Here is a 25,217-nt window from a genome sequence, read left to right on the forward strand (position 1 = left end):
TTTCAAAATTTGTGTCAAAATAACAAAATTTTTGAAAATAAACTGTGCCATTCGAAAGCTTATGAAAAAATCTATAGAAAAACCATGTCCCATTTTTTTCCTTTTAAGGTATAATAAATAATCAAAGTGGAGCGTGTCACGGAAAAGTTCGTAAATTAAAGAAGGCATTTATAAAATTTATTTTAGGAGATATTTTAATTAAAAAGAATACAAAACAAGCAATGTATGCAGAATACTGTTGAACATAGTAATAATAATTATGTTAAACAATGCAAAGTTCAACATAAAATTTACTTTTTTAATTTACTACATAAATTTAGCAATGCTTGCTTCTCCATTCTATAACAATGCCAATCATTTGATACTGTGATATCAGCTGCTCCTTTTCTTGAATAAAATTTTTGAGCTGGATTCCAACTTAAAACGGAAAAGTCCAACTTGCAACAATCGTTTTTTACTGCAAACTGCGAATAAAAAAAAACATGTATAGGTATTAAATTTTATGTTTTTAAATAAGAAAAAAATTAAAAAAATGTTACGAAGATATGTGACCGCGCTGGAAGAACGTTAATAATTTTGTAATTACCTGCACAACAGTGTCGAAAAGTAAACCTCCAATACCCTTGTTTCTATATTCTTCACATACGTAGAGATCCTCCAAAAATAAGGCTTTTCCCTTCCAGGTTGAATAAACATAATAAAAAATAGCATATCCAACTACTTTCTCCTGAACTGTTGCCACATAACTTGTAAACAAAGGTGGGGAGGTATCAAATCCATCTCTTACAAGATCTACAGAAAATTTGAAAAATATTGTTATAAAGATATATTTTTAACAACTAAATATCGTGAAATTTGTCAAACTCAGTAAATTCTATTTAAGAATAGAATTTACTGAGTTTGACAAATTGCAGATTCGAATTAAAAAAAAACTTGTCGAAAATTATAGTCTGATTTTTGGTTCTAAAGTTAAGTCAAATTTTATCGGCCTGTGTAATTGTTTTTTTTTTATAAAAAAGGAACGAAATTTTTAAAAGCATTATGATAGACGTTTACGTAATTATAATTCATAAATATCACCTTGGTAACTGATTTTCGGGCCATCCGGTTGTTTTTCAAAGTTGGCTAATTCCTGTAATTTGAATTTTTTATTTTTTCAGGTATAAAAATAGATAAAAATTGCTATTTTTCTTAATTCTATTGCTGCAACTATCGCGTTATGAATATAAAAAAAAACCAAAAGTTTTACAATAAACTTTAATTCACCTGTATTAGAGCTTTTATTGCTTCGCAATCTGATCTTTCTGCCGGCCGAACAATTGCATTTACATCTGCCATTTTTCCTAAATAAACGCAATAATCAGATTTTATTATATTTAAAATAGAAGTGTTTAATTTTTAAAGAATTTATTTATTTTTTTATAAATAATTTTATAAATAATTATTAATAAATATTATTAATAATATTATTAATAAATTTTATAAATAATTTTTATAAATTATTTTTTTATAAATTATTTTTTTATAAATTATTTTATAATTTTTTTTCTACGTGAATATTAAATAGATTTTTCAATTTATTTCTATTTTCATAGTCAATTTTCATTGTTTAAGACATAATTTGATTTTAGTTTATCAAGTTCAATAATTAAAATATAAAATATTTTCACGCTTTGTACGTGGCTACCCGATAAATTATGTTGAAGGTTAGGATTTTAATAATCATATTTGTCCAAAAGTTTGATTATTTTACAAATAAATTTATGTTAAAGGTTGAAAGAAGTTTTCTGTTTCGTATAAAAAAAATTAAATATGAAAATAAATTATTCACCAAAAATCGCAAGTGTTCGGGAAATTCTTTACTTATTAAAATTATTTTTTTCTAATATAGGTAGTAGTCAAGAATTTGCACTCTGGGTAACAAAAAAATTATTATTTATACATAGCGTTTTGATTATATATATAATTCAAAAGAATTATATGAAATTATACCCATTTATATACAATTCTATATTATAAGGATAATATAGATGAAATAATTATTCAATTATTGCTAAAATCTTCTATTTTTACAATCACTAATTTTTTTTTAATGAAAACTTACACTATAAAGAAAGAGATTTTAGTTTTTGTTTATGCACTTGCTGTAAACTACAGCATACGCTCTGTAATATACAGTAATATACTAAAGAGTGTGTTTAATGCGACCCTTGAACTTATCGTCTCTATACAGGATGGTGACTCATAAGATTACTTATCTTTCTTGAAATATGTACTCTGAGAAAAAAGGTGCTTATGCTCCAAATTCTCAGCTAAAAAATTACTCGTCATTTTAAAAACTTGCTAAAATTTTGTAAACAAAAATATTTTCTTTATTGTTTTCCCCAAAACAATTTCCTTTATAGAATTCAGAAAACTAGGGAGAAAACTATAAATAAATATGATAAAAAAACTTTTTTTTAAATTTTAATTTTTTAAAATGTTAATAATTTTGTAAACCCTTGTATAATTTAAATATAAATAAATAAACTTTGGTCAACCCCTGCCGTAAGGATATTTTTTTTCTTGCATCATTTTTAACCTGAAAACATATAAGATGGTCAAAAATATTTTATTTTAATGTTTGAAGAGGTTAGAATTTTTTTCTTCTGACCTATTGCATATTATTGCAAATCCATGCGAGAAGTTGTTTAGAATGGTAAAATATGCATGGAAAAAAATTTTCGTTAAAAAATATTAAAAACTGTAGGAGAAGATCGATTTTTAATATTCTTTAAATTTGGCCGAAATTTCGAAAGCCTTAAATTTTTAATTTTTGCTTCGAGTAAGGAAGCATCATGTACTTCTTTAAAAGAATTAAAAAATTCCATGGGAAAAGAATTAATCGAAATTCACTGGAAGTTTCGGAAGGTTACACAATTTTTTAGTAGATAAAAATCAATCATATTTTAAAGTCAAATTTTGAGACATATTCAATTACTATTGATGAACAATAAACAAAATTTAATCGTTAATTTTTTTATTTATTTAATATATGTGGGGCTAAATTCCTCAAGTGTCTCAAAACTTAAAATCGAATGTTTTCAAAACGGGATGATTTTTGCACAAACTTTAGTACTGTGGAAGAGAACTTTATCCATGAAATATTAAGAGATTTTATTAGAAATAATCATTGAAGTCTCAGCTTTTATTTAGGCCTTTAAAAATTAAAAAAAAAAAAGAATACAAAGCAAGCAATGTATACATAATACTGTTGAACATAGAAATAATATGTTAAACAATGCAACGTGCAACATATAAAATTTACTTTTTTAATTTACTACATAAATTTAGCAACGCTTCCTTCTCCATTCTATAACAATGCCAATTATTTGATACTGTAATATCAGCTGCTCCTTTTCCTAAATAAAATTTCTGAGCTGAATTATTCCAATTATAAACGGTAAAGTCCAACTTGCAACAATCATTTTTTACTGCAAACTGCAATTAAAAAAAAAACATTTATAGGCATTAAATTTTATATTCTTTAAATAGAAAAAAATGTTACGAAATATAATATATGACTGCGTCTGAGAAAAGGTGGCTTAAATTTTTTTTTTCAAAACTGATTGCATTTACATTATTAGGACCTTCAAGTGTAAGAAATCGTCAAAATCGATATTTTTGGGCAAAAAACTTTCCTTTCTCAGTCGCAGTCGCACATTAATATTTTATAGTTGAATCCGGATTACGAATCTAAAGTCAGATTTACAAAATTAAAAATGGCGGATTTACTGTGGCTGAGAATTTATTGATATATATATATAGGGGCTTTTAGGAGCGCTGATTATAAATCTGATATATTGAGACAATTTATAAGTTAATAAATTTGTAATTACCTCCACAACATTGTCAAAAAGCAAACCTCCAATACCCCTCTTTCTATATTCTTCACATACATAGAGATCCTCTAAAAACAAGGCTTTTCCCTGCCATGTTGAATAAATATAGAAAAATAAAGCATAACCAACTACTTTTCCCTGAACTGTTGCCACATAACTTGTAAACAAAGGTGGGGAGGTATCAAATCCATCTCTTACAAGATCTACAGAAAATGTGTAAAACATTGTTATAAAGATATATTTTTAACAACTAAATATCGTGAAATTTGTCAAACTCAGTAAATTCTATTCTTACGTCAGATTCGAATTAAAAAAAACTTGTCGAAAATTATAGTCTGATTTTTGGTTCTAAAGTTAAGTCAAATTTTATCGGCCTGTGTAATTGTTTTTTTTTTATAAAAAAGGAACGAAATTTTTAAAAGCATTATAATAGACGTTTATGTAATTATAATTCATAAATATCACCTTGGTAACTCATTTTCGGGCCATCTGGTAGTTTATTAAAGTTGGCTAATTCCTGTAATAAAATAGTATAAAAATAGATAAAATTTGCTATTTTTCTTTTCTATTGTCTACTATTGCGTTATGGATAAAAAAAACCAAAAGTTTTACAATAAACTTTAATTCACCTGTATTAGAGCTTTTATTGCTTCGCAATCTGATCTTTCTGCCGGCCGAACAATTGCATTTACATCTGCCATTTTTAATTGCGTCTAAAATCTTAAATAAACGTAATAATCAGATTTTTATTATATTTAAAATAGAAGTGTTTAATTTTAAAGAATTTGTAAAATATAAATCTTAATATCTTATTTTGCAATTTTTATTCCTCATGTAGAAATTCAATTTCAGTTGCTCTAAGTTATATATAAAAGCATTTTTAGTAAATCACTAATTTTTCTAATGAAAACTTACACTAAAGAAGGAGAACTTAGTTTTTGTTTATACTTTATGCACTTGATGTAATCTACAGCATACGCCCTGTAATATATACTAAAGAGTGTGCTTAATGCGATCCTCGAACTTATCATCTCTGTATATACGATGGTGACTCATACTATTAGCCAGGCTTCGCACTCCTCTACTAAAACCTACTATTTACTATACTTTTTTTTACGATTAGCTACTATTTGGATACTATTTTTAAATTTATGCAACTAAAAGGTACTTTTTTCCTTTTTTTTAAATTTGCACTACTGCAAATCCGCTAAATAGTTGAAATAAAAAAATTATTATCATCAATTTTAATAAAATTCTTCTTAGAGACAAATCAAAATTTTTTTTATAAAATTCCTTGAAACAATTCAATTATTTTCAAAAATTCAATTATTTAAAGAAAATTTGATAAAATTCTTCTCAAAAATTCAATTAATATCATGAATAATAAAATTTTCATATAAGAATTCAATTATTTGAAATACAATCTTAGAGGAAAATTCTTTGAAAGATATTTATTATTTTCAAAAATCTTGATAAATTTGTTTGTAAGAAATAAACTATTTTAATATAAATAATAAAATTCATCGTAAGAATTTATTAATTTAAAGAATAAGAATTTAATTATTTTTTACATATAATTTTAATTAGATTATTCGAAACAATATTGAATTATTCTTTTCAATTTTCATAAAACAGTTCAAAAAATTCAATTATTTACAAATTTGTTTATAAAATCCTTCGCAAATATTCAATTATTTTTAAATATATAATAAAAATTTTTCCAGGAATTCAATATTTTTAAAGAATACCATAAAATTCGTTGGAAGATTTTAATTATTTTTATAAATAATAAAATTCATCAGAGGATTTCGATAATATTTAAAATAAAATTTTTAATGAATTCCTCGAAAAATGTAATTATTTTCAAAACTTTTTTTGAAATTCTTCAAAACAATAAAATAAATCAATCATTTTCGAAAGTTTTTTGGAAAATCTTTGTCGCAATAATTCAATTATTGCGACAAATAACGAAATTCTTCGTTGAAATTCAAATATTTTTAATATCTATACTATTTTAATAAAATTTTTCAAAAGAATTCAATTATTTAAAAAAAAAATAATAAAATTCTTCTCAAAATTCAATCATTTTTAATCAAATTCTGAATAGATTTCTCAAAGAATAATAAAAATTAGATTTATAAAAGAAATTTCATTAAAAATTTTAGATTATTATAATTGAATATTAAATGAATAATATAGTTAAATTCTTTTTAAAAATTAAAATTTGTCAAATTTAATTGAAGTAAATTTTATATTTTAGAAAAATTAATTTTTTTAGTTTTAAAAACTAGTTTGAAATATAATCGAATTTTTGAAGAATTCCAACTGAAAGTTGGGAAAATAATTGTATATTTCATAAAAATTAAAAATTTAAGTTATTGTACCAAGATAAGAAAAAAAAGTGGATTTTTTTATGGATACGAGAAAAATGTCGCAGGGAAATACAGAATCAAATTTTTGCAATTTTTATAAATCGACTAAGACGAGTTTTTTAGTTGTTAAATTTAATTTTTTTGTATAGCTACTTTTTTGCTACTTTTTTAAAATTAATTATAAGTTAATTATAAATATAATATTTTAATAGTTTTGATAAGTTTATAAAAATTACTTTTGCAGAAATTTATAAACCTCTATACTGGAAAATTAAAAAAGCAGCAAATGTAAAAAATTCTAATTGCATTAGATCAAGAAGACTTCTTCTTGGCATATAAAGATAAATATCTTCTTTATTCGTTGAGCCGCGATTGTAGCTGATAAGTTGTCTGTTTAATTCCAATAGATGGGGACAGCAATCGGTTCTGTTTGTAATGATAATAAAAAGTAAAAACTAAATAAAGGAATCGAATGAACAAACAACCAGAATCACTCCTAGTCACTTCTTAGTCTGTCAAGAGCGGTTCTGACAAACGTGTATATATGTATAATAATTTGCGACATTTTTTCTGCTAAACAGAGCAGATGCAGTGCAATTTCTTTTGACATACATAGAACAACTATCGTATATTTGTCAAGTGAAAGTTGCGTGAAATTTCAATTTACCTGAATTTAACAATTTTCAATTTTAGAATTAAATTTTAAATTAATTGTCTTAAAAAATGAGTGCGATCAACCAAGATCTGCAACGCGAAAGAGAAAAGTGTACATTTCGTCCTGAAGAATTGACAAATTATCTCGATGGTAGTGTTCAAAAAACTATCGATCGTCGGGAAACAGGTGAATTTTTATTTATAATATAAATAGTTTTTTCTTTTTTCAACAATCATTTACTTTTTAAATAAAAAATAACATAATAATGTATTACAAACATTTTCTTAAAAAAAAAGATCGAATCAACTCTATGAAATAAATATTTCTTTATTTTTAAAACTTATAATATTTTATATCTAAATGGAAAAAATAATAATATGAATAATTTCATGTGTAGTATATTTTACGTGTCAATGAAGTTGTAAAAATTAATCTACATAAACTTAAATATTAGAATATGAGTGTAAACTTAATTTTTATGAATGCAGATAAATGTGAATAATTGTTATTTGAAATTTGTTTTTAATTATTTTTTCTTATAAATTGTTGTATATTGATTAAATATTTATAATTACGAAAGTCGTCAATCAATAAGGATGTAAATTTAATCTTTAATTAATGATAATGCAAAAATTAAAGATGATTTTCATTCTTATCTTAATTATTTCTATCCACAAAAAAGTTAAATTTTTATTATTTTTTTCCCTAAAAAAATTATTTTTCTAAAAATTTCTTTCCAGCAAAAAATGTTTTTATAAAAATTTCTTTTGAGCAAAAAATGTTTTTATAAAAAATTTTTTTTTTCAGCTAAAAAAATCTGTTTTATAAAATTATTTTCTCTTACTTAATAATCTTTTATTCAAATTAAATCTTAAAATGAAATAGTGTAAAAAAACTAATTACTGTAAATGAAATAGTAATTAAAAACGACTTCTTTATTCATTTTTTTTTTAATGAATATAATATTGAGTATTGAAAATATTTATCAATGATTAGACATTCTGATGGATCAGAATAATAAAAGTAAAAAAATAAAAAAAAAGTCGAAAAATTTTTAAAAATTTATTTTTATATCATTGCTTTTTTATAAATTAAAATCGTATAATTTATTTTTCAGTAAAAATTTATTTGTTAGCAATAATTTAATTGTTTTAAATTGTTATTGTCGGTAGTTTTTCTATATTTTAATAATGAACTACTAATTTATTGAAAGGCATGGAATTTCTATAAATAGGAGAATAAAAAATACTTTGAATCCTTTCAATGACCTGTAAATTTCGGCGAATTTGATATTAAATTCCTGGAAATTTCTTTGGGATCATTCACATATTTGATATTATGTCATAGACCTAGAGGTTCGTCTGTGAAAAATTGACAATCAAAACATGACCGTGGTAGGAAGAGAATTTAAAAACTTTTCTTTTTATTACGTAATACGAAAAGAATCTCTACATACTTTTTTAATAAATATAATACATATTTATAATCACGCTTTTAAAAAGTACAGAAACATATTTTTTTTAAATTTTGAATCTTATTTCTCAGATGAAAAATAATTTCCATTTTTACTACATACGTAAAAAGAGAATTCTTTATTTAAAAAAAGAAGATTAAAAAGTAATGTTAAAACAAATTAAAAAGTCACGTTTTTAATGTAGTAGGTATGTAGGTATTTAATTATACCAATGCTGGAAGATTACGTGTATAAACCTCCTCATTTCTAATACAAAAATATTCATAATTCCTAAATATAATAAATCAACAAGATTATGATTTTCTTTTCAAATTTTAAATGAATGATGAATTAATTTTCATTGAATTAATAATTCAGTTAATTAAGTCATTAAGATTTTAAATCGAGAACTTTAAGCTGGGTCCATTTGTATGAGGTGAAATTCCGTCATGCGTTATACGTTTCTGTGTCACAATCGTGTCATAATCACAAGTTACTAATCTGGACTTTTAAAATTGCATGTCATTCAGATAACTATATTTTGTTGAGATTTTCGTCGCAATATTGTTTTTTTATTTAGATAAAAATATTATTTTTCCTGTTGACATATTATTTCCCTTTAGATATTTCTAAAATAATTTACATGATTTAATAATATTTTTTAATTTCTTTTTTTAACTTTAAAGGTTTAACTTGAAAAAAGTTACAACTTTTTTAAGTGTAACTTCAATATCTAATGGTTAATAGTAACGTTAGTAACTTACTCCAAAAATGTGCTATCAGTTTTTTTAAATTTTTTTTAGATTTAAATTTAAATTAAAAAAAATTTTTTTTTAAAAATTAATGTGTATTTTTAAAGGTCACATTTTACCATATTCATTATTATGTCTATAAACTAAATTCACACTATATAGCTAACAAAAAATATACATTTTTATACGATTGAGAATTATGTGCTCAAAGACATTTTGAAAAATCGACAAGGTCATGCATTCGAACTATAATTTTATTCATAAACACTATAATGATGAATAAAAAATTTCTTGATTGAAAATGAATTTTTTGCTGAATGAGTTGGCCTTATTAATTCTTTGCAATTTCTAATGAAGATTTTTATTGTTAAATAGTCTATCAATCTTAATACACTACTGAGAATAAAAAGTTAATTGAAGCAAGTATTGTTTTTTTTAAACAAACCCATGTCATCGTTTTATAGAAAGAAATTTATTTTATTGCATATCAAATAGCTATTGGCATTGGGCAAAGTACTAGAATTAAAAAAATAGGCAAGTTTCATAAGAGTAAATATATATTATTAGAGTTCTACTTGGGTAAAATAAATTTTATATATTATGATATAAGTATGTTGATAAAAATAATTTATTTATTTAAATAAGAAAAATTTCTTTGAAGAAAAGAAACTTTTTCTAGGTGTAGTCTATTTTTGCCAATAAAAATTTAGATTTCAATAGAACATTAAAAAGATAAAATGGAAATGTTAAGTGTAAACTTATTATTCGTTATAAAAATGTCTGCAACAATGATTTGCAAACAATTCATTCAGAAAAAATGAAAAAAAAAGAGGCCAACACTACGCGGTATTCCCAAGCGGTCACCCATCCAAGTACTAACCGCGCTCAATGCTGCTTAACTTCGGTGATCGAACGAGAACCGGTGAACTCAGCGTGAAATGAGCGTTGGCTGAAAGTAACAATTTCGCTAAAGAATAAAATGGTGAACCGGAGAATCTACATAATATATTTATAGGGAGGAGTGGGATAAACCGGTCACACATGAGTTTACACTCAGGCTATACACTGTCAGGTGTAGTGTTATGTGTGCCGCTGATAAATTTACTGATGTTTAGCACATCTTATTTTCTGATTCTCGCTTTTTTTTACTTTTATTTCTGCTATTTCAGATTTAGAGAGTTGAATTTATTATACGAGTCTTAAAGAAGTAAACTCAGGGTGTCTAGCGAACCGGGAAATCGGGAAAAACCGGGAAAAACCCGGGAATTTGATTCGACCTCAAAAAACCGGGAAAAACCCGGGAATTTTCTATTTATAGGGTATTTTTTGAATTATGACATACAAAAAATTAAAATTTTTTTCAAAGCGTAATATAATAACACGGTCACAGCTCAAATCGTCAAGGGTAAATTGATAGTATGAAGCAGTAGTAAAAATAATAACTTAAATTTTATTTAAAACTAACTTTAGTACACGTTATATTATAAAAGTTAAAGGATTTTTACTATTATTATTTTTATATAACAATTTATAGGTATATAATACGTAACAAATTTTATAAGAAGAAATTAAGAATCTTCTGTGATATAGGAAAGGCAAAGATTTTACTTTTTAAAACTAAATATGGGGCATTCCATTTCAAAACGATCCTCCTTATAAACAATTGACATTGTAAGGCAATTTTTAAATCATTATTTCTTATATTTATTGAAGCCAAACTTTATTTACTATTAGTGGTTTTAAAACAAAAATTTCTCAACTTTATAATGGTAGAAAATTTTTTTTTAAATAATAGAATTTATGAAAAAAATTAAGTTTGAAAGATAACCTTTTTGAATATCTCAAAACACGTCGCATCCGATTTTTTTAAAACTTATGTCAAAATAAAGCTTAAATATTAAAATCCGATTTTTTTAAAACTTATGTCAAAATAAAGCTTAAATATTCTAGTTTAATTCTATGTAAACATTATATTCATGGTTTGAGAAATTAATTAAATTTTACAAGTATTTCAAAGGGTATAATGTATGTACCGAGCGGAATTTTTTTTCAAATTTTTCCACACTTCAACCTCTAACATCTTTGTAAAATTTAACAAATTTCTTAAATTCCCCTGAATTGACAATTATATTATAAAGTTGAGAAATTTTTATAAGGGAAATTTTGATATTCTATGTCAAGTTTTTAGAAATTATTGTATAACTTTAATCATTGTAATTTAATAAAACAACATTTAATTACGTAAATAATGTTATTGATAAACATTTAAATAATTATGTTTTTAAATCCTTTGTGAATATCCGGGAAAATTATTCAAGAACCCGGGAAAAAACCGGGAAAAACCCGGGAATTTTAAATTGACGAATCGCTAGACACCCTGAAACTCTAATATTTTAAGACACCGCATTCTCTCAGAGATAAAAGTACATCTCTACAGTTTGGACCCCAAACGGCAACTGCCCAAGCCATCCCTCGGAAAACCGCGCTAAAAGGACGCGCCAAATCCCAACGCCGTTCTGTCCTTGTCTAGCATAGACCATATGGTCCATGAACCGCCTAAACTTCATTGTCCTGCAAAGTCAGGCCTAAAATTGTTCTCGAGGAACATTTTCAAAATTTCCACTACGACAAGTTTAATTTTAAGTTTTCATTAATATCCAACTTTTTGATGTTACTAAAGAGGAAATCTGAGAAAATCGTTAAATTTACGTCATAAAATAGTCAAAAACTCTTTGTATGACACGTTTACCACTTACCATAATCAAAGCGACTTTTAAAGTTCTACAAGTTATATTTATAAGACTTTAAAAGTTACTTCCATACCTTTAAAAAAGAAAAATTCAAAAATATATTTCTTTACAATTATTAGTTTCTAATAAAAACCAAGTTGAAGTCCACAACGTTTATCAACGAAAAAAGTTTTTTAAAATAATTAATAGTAGAGAAAAAGGATAAAGCAACAATGCTGTCACAATAATTTATTGAAATAGGAGAATTTTATTTATATTTCAATAATAATTGTTGTATATTTTACAAAAATATAATATTCGTATAAATTAAAAAACTGTTTTCGTTGTTCAACGTTGTGGACTTTAATTTCCTTTTTAAAATACCAATAATTTCGTAATTTCTAATCGAATTAGGTTAAAAAGTTTAAGTAGGCCAATCAAAGCGTTTTTTAATGCTCTACAAGTTGGTTATGCAACTTTTATAGTTACTTCTACATTTTTTAACAAAATTTATAAAAAAAGTGTTATTTTTAAAAGTATAATATGTGTATTATAATTATAGTCTTTTAAGCATGAAATTATAAAATGTAATTTCTTTTTTACAGAGGAGTTTTTTTTAAAAAATCCAGAGTTACGTACGAATATTTCTCCAAAATACTTAAGTCACAAAGAAGTTTATGAAGAGGCTGTACGAAAAAGTTGTTTAATTCTGAAGAAAGTTAAAGAATTTCAAGATACGGGAAGGGGTGGGGACATTAATATTTATTCGTAAGTGAAATTCTTTTTTGTTATAAAATTTGAAAAGCATAATCTGTTATTTCAAGACTATAACTTACGTTAATATTTATAGTCAAATTTTGGGAGGAATGCTCGGATCAGCAATGCTGAAAGATGGCAATCCATTATCGTTACATTTTGTTATGTTCATACCGACAATTATGGGTCAAGGGACCACCGAACAACAGGCAGAATGGATAACTAGAGCGTGGTTCTGTAACATCATTGGCACATATGCTCAGGTAAATACAACAAAAGCAGTAAAAGAGGAATATAATGTATTTTTATATACAATTTATAATAACTCACACATTATACCTGTAAATAAAATTGCGAAAAGCAAATCATTTTGTCAGATAATAATAGAGGAACTATCTCTTAGACAGAATTAGGACATGGCACTTTTATCAGAGGTCTGGAGACAACTTCAACTTATGACCCCTCAACAGAAGAATTCGTTCTCAACAGTCCAACATTGACTTCTTATAAATGGTGGCCTGGTGGCTGTAAGTTTCTAGTAAATAATTTATTATACAGTGGTATCTCAATTATTAAAATTTCTTTATTAGGCTTCACAGTGCCCCTAAAAAGTATCTTATGGGAAATAGGGGACTGAAAATCAAAAAATAGGGGACTTTTAAGGGACCATAAAAATTGGTTAAATAAAGAGAAAAATATCATTTATTTATACACATGGTTCTCACAAAAATTTAACTTTATTTTTTCTGACTTTTCCCTGATTTCCCAACACAACTTTAACTTTTCCCCTCACCCTAAAGAATATTCTGATTCACTCTCAAAATTATTAGATACTCAAAAAAATGTTCTATTAAATTTATTTACAAATTTCTTCAAAAGTAAAATTATTCGAAAACATTAATGGTATTATTTAAAATAAATATTTCATCATTTTTTTACTCATTGGAATTAAGATGTTCAAAAATTTCAAATTCAAACCTTTTCAAATTTAACAACTCATAAGAATATTATTATAAAACATAAACATTTTATTATTATAAGAATATTGTTCCTGTAATTTCTTGAAAATTATTTGTATCATTTCAATTAAATTAACATTTTCTAGAATTTTTAACTAAAATTCTACTTTAAATCAATAACATCAATTATTAGGTATTCAATTAAACTTTTTCAAAAAAAATTAATTCTACAGAATTGTTAGTTAAAAGTACGAAAAATAATAATTTAACTCTACGAGAAATCAATTATTTAAATACAAAAATAAATATTGAATGTTTCTTAAAATTTAATTTTTGCGAAGAATTGTATTAACAACTTTCGAAAATATTTAATTTCTTTTAAAAAATTTCATTAAAATTTTAATAAAATTTATTATATTAAAGAATTTTATAACAATTTCTGAAAATAATTCAAAACTTTTTGAAGAATTTTATTAAATTTTTTAAAAATAATTGAATTCTTGAGAAGAATTTAAATAATAATTTTTGAAAACAATTGAATTCATGAGAAGAATTTTATTAAAATTTTTGAAAATAATTGACTTCTTGAGAAGAATTTAAAAAAAATTTTTGACAATAATTTAATTCTTGAGAAGAATTTTTCCTATCTATTTATAAAGATAATTTAATTCTTGACGAAAATTTTTTAAAAAATTTTGAAAATAATTTAATTTTTGGAAAGTATTTTATTATTTACTTTTTTAAAAGAATTGAATTCTTGTGATGAATTTTGATGTTTATCAAAATAATTGAATTTTGGAAAAGAATTTTATTTAAATTACTTAGAATAATTGATTTTATGGGAATAATTTATGCAATCTTGTTCTTTATCAAGCTAATTGAATTCTTTTACAAAATTACTTAAAAATTTTTTTAAATAATTGTTTTTCTGCAACGAATTAAATGTTATTTATGAAAATATTTGAATTATTGCAACGAATTTTATTGTTTTATTGAATAATTGAATGTTTCTTAAAATTGAATTCTTTCCTCAATTTTTAATAACATTTTTAATAATAATTGCATTTTTCAAGGAATTTATTTAAAATTGTATTAAAAATAATTGAATTTTTGTGAAGAATTTTATTATTTATAAACATAATTGAAATTTTGATCAGATTTTTAAAAAAAATTTTAAAAGTAATTGAATTTTGCAGAAGAATTTTGATATTTTTAATTGAAATTTTGAGGAGAATTTAAAAAAATTTTTTGAAAATAATTGAATTTCTGCGAAAAATTTTCATACTTTTGAAGATAATTGAATTTTGCACAGAATTTTATCAGAACTTTTGAAAATAATTAAATTTCCAGGATGAATTTTATTATTTATAAAGATAATTAAAATTTTGACGCAAAATTAAAAAAAATTTTTGAAAATAATTAAGTGTCAGAGAAGAATATTATTATTTATAAAGATAATTGAAATTTTAAACAGATTTTTAACAAAATTTTTAAAAGTAATTGAATTTTGCAGAAGAATTTTGATATTTATAAAGATAATTGAAATTTTGAGGAGAATTTAAAAAAATTTTTTGAAAATAATTAAATTTCCAGGATGAATTTTATTATTTATAAAGATAATTGAAATTTTGACAAGAATCTTATTAAAATTTTTGAAAATAATTGAATTTCTGCGAAGAATTTTCTTACTTTTGAAGATAATTGAATTTTTGTGAAGAATTTTATTATTTATAAAAATAATTGACATTTTAAAGAGAATTTTTTAAAAAAATGTTAAAAATACCTAATTAAAATTTTTTCTAAGAATTTTATTAAAATTGTATTCTGGATTGTTTGAAATTAAAGTATAAGTTGTCGAGAAATGTGATTTTCTTACAATTTTTACAATTTCGCGTTTCTTTTTTGTTGTTTTTCTAAAATTTCATTCTCTTATACTATTTTCATAATTTTACTAAAAACAACAGTTCGGTGTTTTTATATTATTAAATGTTTCATTTAATTAAAAGAACCATTTCTAAATAGTTGCAGAAAAATAAATAGATCAAGTAAAATCAATTGTTAAAAATTGTTATTTTGAACATTTATGATGTTGAGTCATTTAAAACAATCTGCGTCCTAAGGCTGTAAAGATTAGTTACTGCAACTAAATAGAGTAGTTAATTTAGTGTAAACAATTAATTTTAATTTACAGTGGGTCATACTGCTAATTATGCAGTAGTAGTTGCACAATTGTACACGAAAGGTGAATGCAAAGGAATTCATCCGTTCATTGTTCAACTGAGAGATGAAGAAACTCATGAACCACTTCCAGGTAATAGATTACTATAAATATTGAAATTGCTTCATTAATGTCGTTTTATTCTATAGACATTTGTGTATTTAATAATAAAAATAAATTTTTAGGAATTAAAATTGGAGAAATTGGGACAAAATTAGGAATGAATGCGACCAATAATGGTTTTCTAGGTTTTCAAAACTACAGGATACCAAGAGCAAATATGTTAATGAAGAATTCTAAGGTAATTCATTTTTAGAAATAAAGTGCGACTAGACTTTATTTTTATTTTATTTTTTTACTAAGCAGCACATCAGGAAAATTAATTTAACTTACGTTTAATAAAAACTATCCTCTGGATGGCTAAAAAACTATTTTATGATGCGAATTTTTCTTTCCAGATATTAGAAGACGGAACTTATGTAAAAGCACCGAATTCTAAATTGACCTATGGAACTATGATGTTTGTTAGGGTTGTTTTAATTAAAGATGCCAGTAGATATTTATCCAAGGGATGTACAATTGCAATTAGGTACAGCGCTGTTCGGAAACAGGGACAAATTCATTCCCAGTAAGTTTTAAAATACTTATTAGATTTTTCAAAAATTTTAATATTCAAATTCTTCTGAAATGGTGAATTATTTTCAAAAATTTCCCTCAGTTCAATGATTTTCAATAGCTACTATTTTTAATAAAATTTTCCAAAAGAATTCAATATTAATATTAATATTATTATTATTATTATTATTATTATATTATTATTCAATATTATTCAATATTTCAAAAAAAAAAAATTGTAATTAAATTCTATGCAAATATTTAATTCTTTTCATAAACAATAAAAATTTCATAGAAATTCAATTATTTACAAATTTTTTATAAATTTTTTCGCAATAATTCAATTATTTTCATAAATAATAAAATTCTTTTTAGGAATTTAATTATTTTCATAAGTTTGCAAAATTTCAATTACTTTTAATACAATTTTCAGTTGAATTTCTCGAAAAATGTAATTATTCTTGAACATTTTAGTAAAATTCGACAAAATTTCAATTATCTTTATAAATAATAAAATTCTTCTCCGAAATTCAATTATTTTCAAAAGCAATAAAATTCTTCGCAGAAATTCAATTATTTTCAAAAATGTTAATAAAATTCTTGTCAAAATTTCAATTATCTTTATAAATAATAAAATTCAACCTAGAAATTTAATTATTTTCAAAAGCAATAAAATTCTTAGCAGAAATTCAATTATCTTTAAAAGTATGAAAATTCTTCGCAGATATTCAATTATTTTCAAAAATTTTTTTTTAAAATTCTCCTCAAAATTTCAATTATCTTTATAAATAATAAAATTCATCCTGGAAATTTAATTATTTTCAAAAGTTCTGATAAAATTCTCTGCAAAATCCAATTATCTTTAAAAGTATGAAAATTCTTCGCAGAAATTCAATTATTTTCAAAATTTCTTTTTTATTCTTCTCAAAATTTCAATTATATTTATAAATAATAAAATTTTCGCAGAAATTCAATTATTTTCAACAATTCTAATAAAATTCTTGTCAAAATTTTAATTATCTTCATAAATAATAAAATTCTCTGCAAAATTCAATTATCTTTAAAAGTAACGAAATTCTTGGCAGAAATTCAATTATTTTCAAGAAATTTGTTTAATTTTCTCCTCAAAATTTATTCAAAATTTTCAAATAATTATCTGCAAAAGTAAGAAAATTCTTTGCAGAAATTCAATTATTTTCAAAAAAGTTTTTTAAATTCTCTTCAAAATTTCAATTATCCTTATTATAAATATCAAAATTCTTCTGCAAAATTCAATTACTTTTAAAAATTTTTGAATTGAATTTTCCGAATAATCGAAATTTCGTAAAATTGAATTGTAAACAAATAGATTTGAAAATTTTCAAAGAACTTTTTAAAAAAATTTTTTTAAATAATTGTTGAGAGTTTTAGTTGAAAATTCTAGTTAAATTAATAATTGAATTTGAAATGATGAAAATAATTTTGAAGAAGTTACAGTGACAATTTTCTTATAATAGAAAATAATGATTTTATCGAAGACTCTGATTGATTCATATTCTTTATATTTTATAATAATATTCCCATAATTTGTTGAATTTCAAAAAGGTTTGAATTTAAAATTTTTGATAATTCTAATTCCTAGGGAAAAATAATAATGATTAAATATTTATTTAAAAATAAAGTTATTGATGTTTTCGAATAATTTTAATTTTTAAGAAATTTGTAGATAAATTTAATAGAACATATTTTTGAGTATCTAATTATTTTTAGAGTGAATCAGAATATTCTTTAGGGTCAGGGAAAAAGTCTAAATTTTGTCTGTATATTTATAGAAATAAGTAAAAACTTGGATCCTTAGATGAACAAAATCTGTCGAAAGTAACGAGAGAATTATTCAAGGGGCACAATCAGTGCGTGAAACATCAGTGTTATTTTAGAAATTACGATAATTTTAAAAAAAACAAGGCAAACTCAAAATTTTTTAAATACATTTCTACAGCTAGTTTTAGTATACACAGAGTCTGAACTTGAAGAATTGGAATTTTGAGAATTATTATTAATTATAAAAACTTTTTTTCCAGAGGACATGAAACTCAAATTATTGACTATGTTACTCAACAGTACAAACTGTTTCCTTCGCTAGCAACGTGTTTTGCTTTACTAATGGCTGCGGATTATATATGGGAATTGTACAACAATGTCAATGCCGAATTAGACCAAGGCGAATTGGAGAGATTACCAGAGGTAAAAATCTTAAAATCAACTTTCATTCTTTTCTAATCTTGTTGTTGTTCCATTCAAATATATTCAGGAATTCAATTTGTAAAACATACATTCTTATTTTATCGTTTGTTTTTTATTTAAATGTAAATAAACCAACAATTAAAGCCAATTAAACCTGTATCTTATCTATTTCTATATTTTTACACTCTTATATTCCAAAAAGAAAAAAGAAATAATTTTCCTCATGAATACTTTAATTTAATATGCAGAAATGTCTATTATGATATTTTAATGTAGAAAACAATTTTTTATTTTCTTTTGTACCTCATTTGGCTAATACAAAAATTATTTTCGGTAATTTCTCATTTTTCTATAGCTGAATGAAAGTTTTTCCAAAAAAAATTAATTAAATTTATCTCTAAAATTGGTAAAAGCCGTTGTGATTCTAAATAATTACCTTTTTTTATTGCAATGGAAATTTATAATTTTATAATAGACAATAATTCATGATTATATTTTTTAAAAAATTTGACAAGACTGATTAATTGAAATAATTCTACGAAGAGAATTCTTTTTGCAGTTGCATGCTCTGTCGTGTTGTTTAAAAGCCGTGGCCAGTGCGGACGCAACGAATGCTGTCGAACTACTACGAATGTCCTGTGGTGGACATGGATACATGGATTCCAGTAATTTTCCAACAACTTATGGATTATTGACTGCCATGTGCACTTACGAAGGCGAAAATACGGTTCTCCTTTTGCAAACGGCGAGATATTTGGTAAAAGCTTGGAAACAGGCAGTTAATAGGGAGCCTTTACCTCCCACTGTCAGATATTTGGAAGCGGCAGCGAGAAGAGGCAAAAGAAGACCTTGGAAAAATACTCTCACTTGCATCATCATTGCTCATCAAGCGGTGGCTGCTGGGTAATGAATGTTACTTTTGTTTAAATACACTAAGTAGACACTTACATTGACTGCTATCAAAAACAGATTTCATTATTACAAAACTTTTAATGCAATTATCTTGATAAATAACAAAATTCTTCACAGAAATTCAATAATTTTTAGGAATTTTAATAAAATTCTTTACAAAATTCAATTATTTTCATGAATTACAATATTCATCACAAGAATTCAATTTTTTTCAAAAGTAATAAAATTCTTTGAAGAAATTCAATTATTTTTAAAAATTTTCACGAATATCTCGTCAAGAATTCAATTATCTTCACAAATAGCAAAATTTTTCGCCAAAAATTCAATTTTTTTCAAAAATTTATAAAATTCTTTGCAAAAGTTCAATTACTTTCAAAAGTAATAAAATTCTTCGAAGAAATTCAATTATTTTTAAAAAATTTCACGAATATCTCGTCAAGAATTCAATTATCTTTACAAATAACAAAATTTTTCACCAAAAATTCAATTATTATTTTCAAAAGTTTTTTGCAATTCAATAATTTTCAATATTTTACTATTTTCATAAAATTTATCAACAGATTTAATTATAGAAAAAATTTTTTGATACAATTCTACGAAAAGATTCAATTATTTTCATAAATAATAAAATTTCATTTACGAATTCAATTATTTTCATCGCAGAATTTCAAATATTTTTAATACAATTTTAAATAAATTAATTCCTTGAAAAATGCAATTATTATTAAAAATTTCTTTAAAACTTGAAACTATTTAATTTTAAGAAACATTGAATTATTCAATAAAACAATAAAATTCGTAGCAATTATTCAAATATTTTCAAAAATAACGTTTAATTCGTCGGAGAAAATCAATTATTTTCAGAAATTTTAATAAAATTCAATTATCTTGATAAACAACAAAATTCTTCCCATAAAATCAATTATTTTAAGAAATTTTAAAAAAATTCTTTGCAAAATTCAATTATCTTCATAAATAACAATATTCATTACAAGAATTCAAATATTTTTAAATTATTTTAAAAAATTGTAATAAAATTGTTTGCAACAATTTAATTGTTTTTAAAAATAACAAATGTTTTTACAAAAATTCAATTCTTTTAAAACATATTAATAAAATTTTTCTCAATAATTAAATTATTTTCCTAAATAATAAAATTCTTCCCAGGAATTCAATTATTTTGGAAAATTTTAATAAAATTCTTAACAACTAAAATTCAATTACTTTCATAAATATGTAATAAAATTCAAAGCAGGATTTCAATTCTTTTTAATACAATTGGACAGGAATTGCTTAAAAAATGTAATTATTCTCAAAAATTTGATTTTACATAATTCCTCGATAAAATCAATTATTTAAAAAAATGGTTTTTTCAAATTCTTTGAAAGAATTCAATTATTTACAAAAAATTCAATTATTTTTAGAAATTTTAATAAAACTCAGTGCAAAATTCAATTATTTTCAAAATTAATAACATTTTTTGACAAAATTTAATTATTTTCAGAAATTTTAAAAAATTCATTGCAAAATTCAATTACTTTCATAAATAACAATATTCATCACAAGAATTCAATCCTTTTAAAAAGTAATAAAATACTTTGCAGAAATTAAATTATTTTCAAAATTTTTTAAAAATTCTCGTCAAGAATTAAATTATTTTTGTAAATAGCAAAATTTTTAGCCAAAAATTCAATTATTTTCAGAAATTTATAAAAATCTTTGCAAAAGTTCAATATTTACTATTTTCACAAAATTTATCCACAGATTTAATTATAGAAAAAACTTTTTGATACAATTCTACGAAAAGATTTAATTATTATCATAAATAATAAAATTTCATTTACGAATTCAATTATTTTCATCGCAGAATTTCAAATATTTTTAATACAATTTTAAATAAATTCCTTGAAAAATGCAATTACAATTAAAATTTTGTTAAAACTTGAGGAAAGAATTCAATTTTAAGAAACATTCAATTATTCAATAAAACAATAAAATTCGTTGCAATAATTCATTATTGTCATAAATAACATTTAATTTGTCGCAGAAAATGAATTATTTAAAAAAAGTTTTAAGTAATTTTGCAAAAGAATTCAATTAGCTTGATAAACAACAAAATCGCATAAATTCTTCCCATAAAATCAATTATTCTGAGGAATTTTAATAAAAATTCTTTTCCAAAATTTAATTATTTTGATAAATATCAAAATTCATCAGAAGAATTCAATTCTTTTTAAAAGTAATAAAATACTTTGTAGAAATTAAATTATTTTCAAATTTGTTTAAAAATTCTCTTCAAGAATTAAATTATCTTTATAAATAGAAAGGGAAATTCTTCTCAAGAATTAAATTACTGTCAAAAATTTTTTAAAAATTCTTCTCAAGAAGTCAATTATTTTCAAAAATTTTAATAAAATATTCTTCTCATGAATTCAATTGTTTTCAAAAATTATTATTTAAATTCTTCTCAAGAATTCAATTATTTTTAAAAAATTGAATAAAATTCTTCAAAAAGTTTTCAATTATTTTCAAAAATTGTTATAAAATTCTTTAATATAATAAATTTCATTAAAATTTAAATTAAATTCCTTAAAAGAAATGAAATATTTTTAAAAGTTGTTAATACAATTCTTCGTAAAAATTAAATTTTAAGAAACATTCGATATTATTTATTTTTGTATTTAAATAATTGATTTCTCGTAGAGTTAAATTATTGTTTTTCGTTCTTTTAACTAACAATTCTGTAGAATTAATTTTGTTTTGAAAAAGTTTAATTGAATAATAATTGATGTTATTGATTTAAAGTAGAATTTTAGTTAAAAATTCTAGAAAATGTTAATTGAATTGAAATGATACAAATAATTTTGAAAAAATTACATTAACAATATTCTTGTAATTTAATAAACTAATGATTTTGTCAGTCGGTCATCTTTAATAATTATAAAATATAAAGAAATGGATTATTCCGAGTCGAAGACTCAGAGTGATCGATATCTTTATGTTTTATAATAATATTCTTATGAGTTGTTCAATTTTATTGAATTTGATTGATTTTGATTGAATTGCAGCTCTACCTCTGTATTGAGTTTTTGAAATTTGGGTTAAATTTTCTTACTTCACTTATTTTATTATTTTCAAATTAACTGTAAAATTTTTGACATAACAACAATTTAAAAATAATAATAATAATAACAAATAATATAATAATAATAAATTTTGTTGAACAGAAAAATACAACTAGCAGTGGAAAATATGGAAAGGCGTACAAAAAGCGGAATGTCACAGGAGGATGCTTGGAATGCAACGAGTATCGAATTATCTCAAGCAGCCGAATCGCATTGTCGTGTTTTCCTAGTGGAAACTTACATTAATGGAGTCAAGAGACTCTCATCACTTTCGAAGAACCTGCAACAAGTCCTCTTGCAACTTTCTGAAATATATTCAATTTACTGGGTTCTACAAAGAGTTGGAGATTTCCTGAGAGTGAGTAATAATCATTCACAACTTTTTTTTTTTAGAAAAAAAAACAGAAATTTTTTTGAAAATTTCTTTTATTGACCTGTAAAAAGTGTTTCATAGTTGGTACCTTTATTTTGTTATTCTTATTAATTTTCAAGCAGGGAAAGAGGTGGAAAAATATTTTGAAAAAATAAAATTGGAATTTTGAACGAGGTTTTTAATAGACACAGTGATAAATAATACATTAGTAACTCAACCTAATATAATTATTATAATAATGGAAATTCACTATAATTTCAGTTTTCCTGTCTCAATACTCAAGATGTACCTGTGCTTCAAAAGCGACTCGAAGAATTATTATCCTTAGTCCGTCCTAACGCAGTGGGATTAGTCGATGGTTTTGATATTCGTGATGAAATTTTAGGTTCCGCATTAGGTGCCTACGATGGAAACGTGTATCAACATCTTTTTGATGAGGCCATGAAAAGTCCACTCAATCAAAAGAGTGTTAACGAATCGTATCACAAGTATTTAAAACCATTCATGAAGAGCAATTTATAATAGAAACGATGAAATATAATTATAAGACGAATGTTAAGACTAGCAAGTGAATTTCAATTGTCATTCATACGTTTCTGTGGCTTGACAGTTACTTAGTTTATATGAGGTCGCGATTACGAGTTCACTTTTTCAAAACACAAAATGGCTGGTCCAATATGGCGGACGCATTTTTTAAAAAATCGATCAGATTCGCTTAAAATTGTAAAATTGAATTCTTCTAGAATCACTAATTAGTAATTACTAATTTGATGTTTGTTTTTAAAATATTTTTCATTAAAAAAAACTCTAGCAAACAAGTTTCATGCAATTCTGATTAATTTTTTATAAAACTTATTTTTAATTGATTATTGATGATAAATGATGATATTTGATTATTTTTATTTGATTTTTTATTCATTTTGAATTTTTTTCAATATAAGTATAGTTTTTCCATTGAATATTCATTCCAAAGATTGTAAATTAATATTTTTCTATTTAAAGTTCAATTTTATTCAAAATTTATTTTCAAAAAGTATATTTGATTAAAATTATTTAAAAACTATTGCTAAACGATGCAAAGTTAAAACTTTAATTTTTGTCTTCATTTTATGAATACTTCCTCATGGAAGCGTCTAATAAAAAATTGATTCTTAATTTAATTAATATAATTTAAATTAAAAATTCAACACTAAAAAGCCAAAAAGGAACTTTTTTTCAAAATTTTGATTTTAAAAAACTTTTTTAATGTTAATAACTTTGACTAACGCGACCGAAAAATGTTCAATAAACATTTTGAAAAATGTTTAAAAGATGCGTCTTGATGCCTCGCAAAAAGCGCTACGAAATTAAAGAAAAATATTTATAGGTCTCGGAACATTTTTTAAAAAATATTTGCATACATCATTTTTGGAAAAGTTTTAAAACACGAACAAAATATAGTTAAACCTAATGAATAAGATGTACAGACTACAGATTTTGTGACCCCCCTCGAGATCTACAATTTAAAAATAATTCATCGTTTCAGCTTTTACGAAACTTGAAATATTTTTAAAAAATGTAACGTTTACATACACTCACACTAAATGACAGGGTTGCCACGCAACCTGAAAACCTGGAAATGTCAGGAAATTTTATAAACCTTGAAAAAACCTGGAAAAGTCAGGGAATTTTGATTGGAATCTTGGAAAATTATTGTTTTCTAAAGTTATTGTGCTTATTCTTGAAATCTAATTTTTCTTTAATTCAAATTTCTTAATTCAATTTTAAAAGAGTTGCCTTTACCATTTTTCTTCGCAATAATTCAATTATTTTAATAAATAATAAAACTCATCGAAAAATTTCAATTATTTTTAATACAATTTTAATGGAATTTCTCAAAAAATGTATAATTATTCTTAAAAATTTTATTATAATTCATCAAAGAAATTCAATTATTTTGAACATCTTTCCTAATAATTTTATTTATTAGAATATAAGTATAATTAAATTTCTTGAATGAATTAAATTATTTTCAAAAATTTTAATGAAATTCTTTTTAACAATTCAATTTTTTTTCAAAAATAATGTTAATAAAATTCTTCGTAGAAATTTCATTAATTTCTATAATTTATCAAAATACAATTATTTTCAATACCTAATATTTCAATAAAATTTCACAAAAGAATTCAATTAGGTATTTAAAAAAAAATTAGGT

The 25,217-nt window shown here is 23.2% G+C and overlaps 2 protein-coding genes and 1 non-coding gene across 3 annotated transcripts; 1 reads left to right on the top strand and 2 right to left on the bottom strand.

Moving 5' to 3' along the window:
* Positions 1 to 176: 176 nt before the first annotated feature.
* LOC122501432 (spermidine/spermine N(1)-acetyltransferase-like protein 1) lies at positions 177 to 4,925 on the bottom strand. The gene is made up of 10 exons (XM_043610881.1): positions 4,797 to 4,925; positions 4,511 to 4,601; positions 4,347 to 4,398; positions 3,879 to 4,084; positions 3,308 to 3,480; positions 2,541 to 2,581; positions 1,267 to 1,343; positions 1,081 to 1,132; positions 587 to 792; positions 177 to 464 (listed from the first exon to the last, which is right to left on the bottom strand). Exons 2-10 carry the CDS (start codon positions 4,580 to 4,582, stop codon positions 291 to 293), a joined length of 1,053 nt encoding a protein of 350 aa, XP_043466816.1. The 5' UTR covers positions 4,583 to 4,601; positions 4,797 to 4,925; the 3' UTR covers positions 177 to 290.
* Positions 4,926 to 6,737: 1,812 nt separating this feature from the next.
* Positions 6,738 to 24,733, top strand: LOC122501461 (probable peroxisomal acyl-coenzyme A oxidase 1). Its single transcript, XM_043610942.1, has 11 exons — positions 6,738 to 7,094; positions 12,448 to 12,610; positions 12,693 to 12,861; positions 13,002 to 13,125; positions 15,749 to 15,868; positions 15,961 to 16,076; positions 16,234 to 16,403; positions 18,451 to 18,613; positions 19,173 to 19,516; positions 22,753 to 23,008; positions 23,285 to 24,733. The coding sequence occupies exons 1-11, from the start codon at positions 6,977 to 6,979 to the stop codon at positions 23,543 to 23,545; spliced, it is 2,004 nt and encodes a 667-aa protein (XP_043466877.1). The 5' UTR covers positions 6,738 to 6,976; the 3' UTR covers positions 23,546 to 24,733.
* Positions 9,945 to 10,063, bottom strand: LOC122501527. Its single transcript, XR_006301574.1, has one exon. It is a non-coding gene; the product is annotated as a 5S ribosomal RNA (ribosomal RNA).
* Positions 24,734 to 25,217: the final 484 nt, after the last annotated feature.

The sequence above is a fragment of the Leptopilina heterotoma genome, unplaced genomic scaffold, assembly GCF_015476425.1.
Source record: "Leptopilina heterotoma isolate Lh14 unplaced genomic scaffold, ASM1547642v1 Lhet_21, whole genome shotgun sequence".
In the NCBI taxonomy this organism is placed as follows: domain Eukaryota; kingdom Metazoa; phylum Arthropoda; class Insecta; order Hymenoptera; family Figitidae; genus Leptopilina; species Leptopilina heterotoma.

Coding starts and splice junctions, on each gene's coding strand:
- LOC122501432 (XM_043610881.1), bottom strand. CDS start 4,582: ATGGCAGATGTAAATGCAATTGTTCGGCCGGCAGAAAGATCAGATTGC. Junction 2,582..3,307: donor TTATGTAGTAAATTAAAAAA/GTAAATTTTATA, acceptor ATATGTTTTCAG/GTTAAAAATGATGCAAGAAA. Junction 465..586: donor TTTTCGACACTGTTGTGCAG/GTAATTACAAAA, acceptor TTTTATTCGCAG/TTTGCAGTAAAAAACGATTG.
- LOC122501461 (XM_043610942.1), top strand. CDS start 6,977: ATGAGTGCGATCAACCAAGATCTGCAACGCGAAAGAGAAAAGTGTACA. Junction 16,404..18,450: donor CAGGGACAAATTCATTCCCA/GTAAGTTTTAAA, acceptor CTTTTTTTCCAG/AGGACATGAAACTCAAATTA. Junction 19,517..22,752: donor CATCAAGCGGTGGCTGCTGG/GTAATGAATGTT, acceptor TTTGTTGAACAG/AAAAATACAACTAGCAGTGG.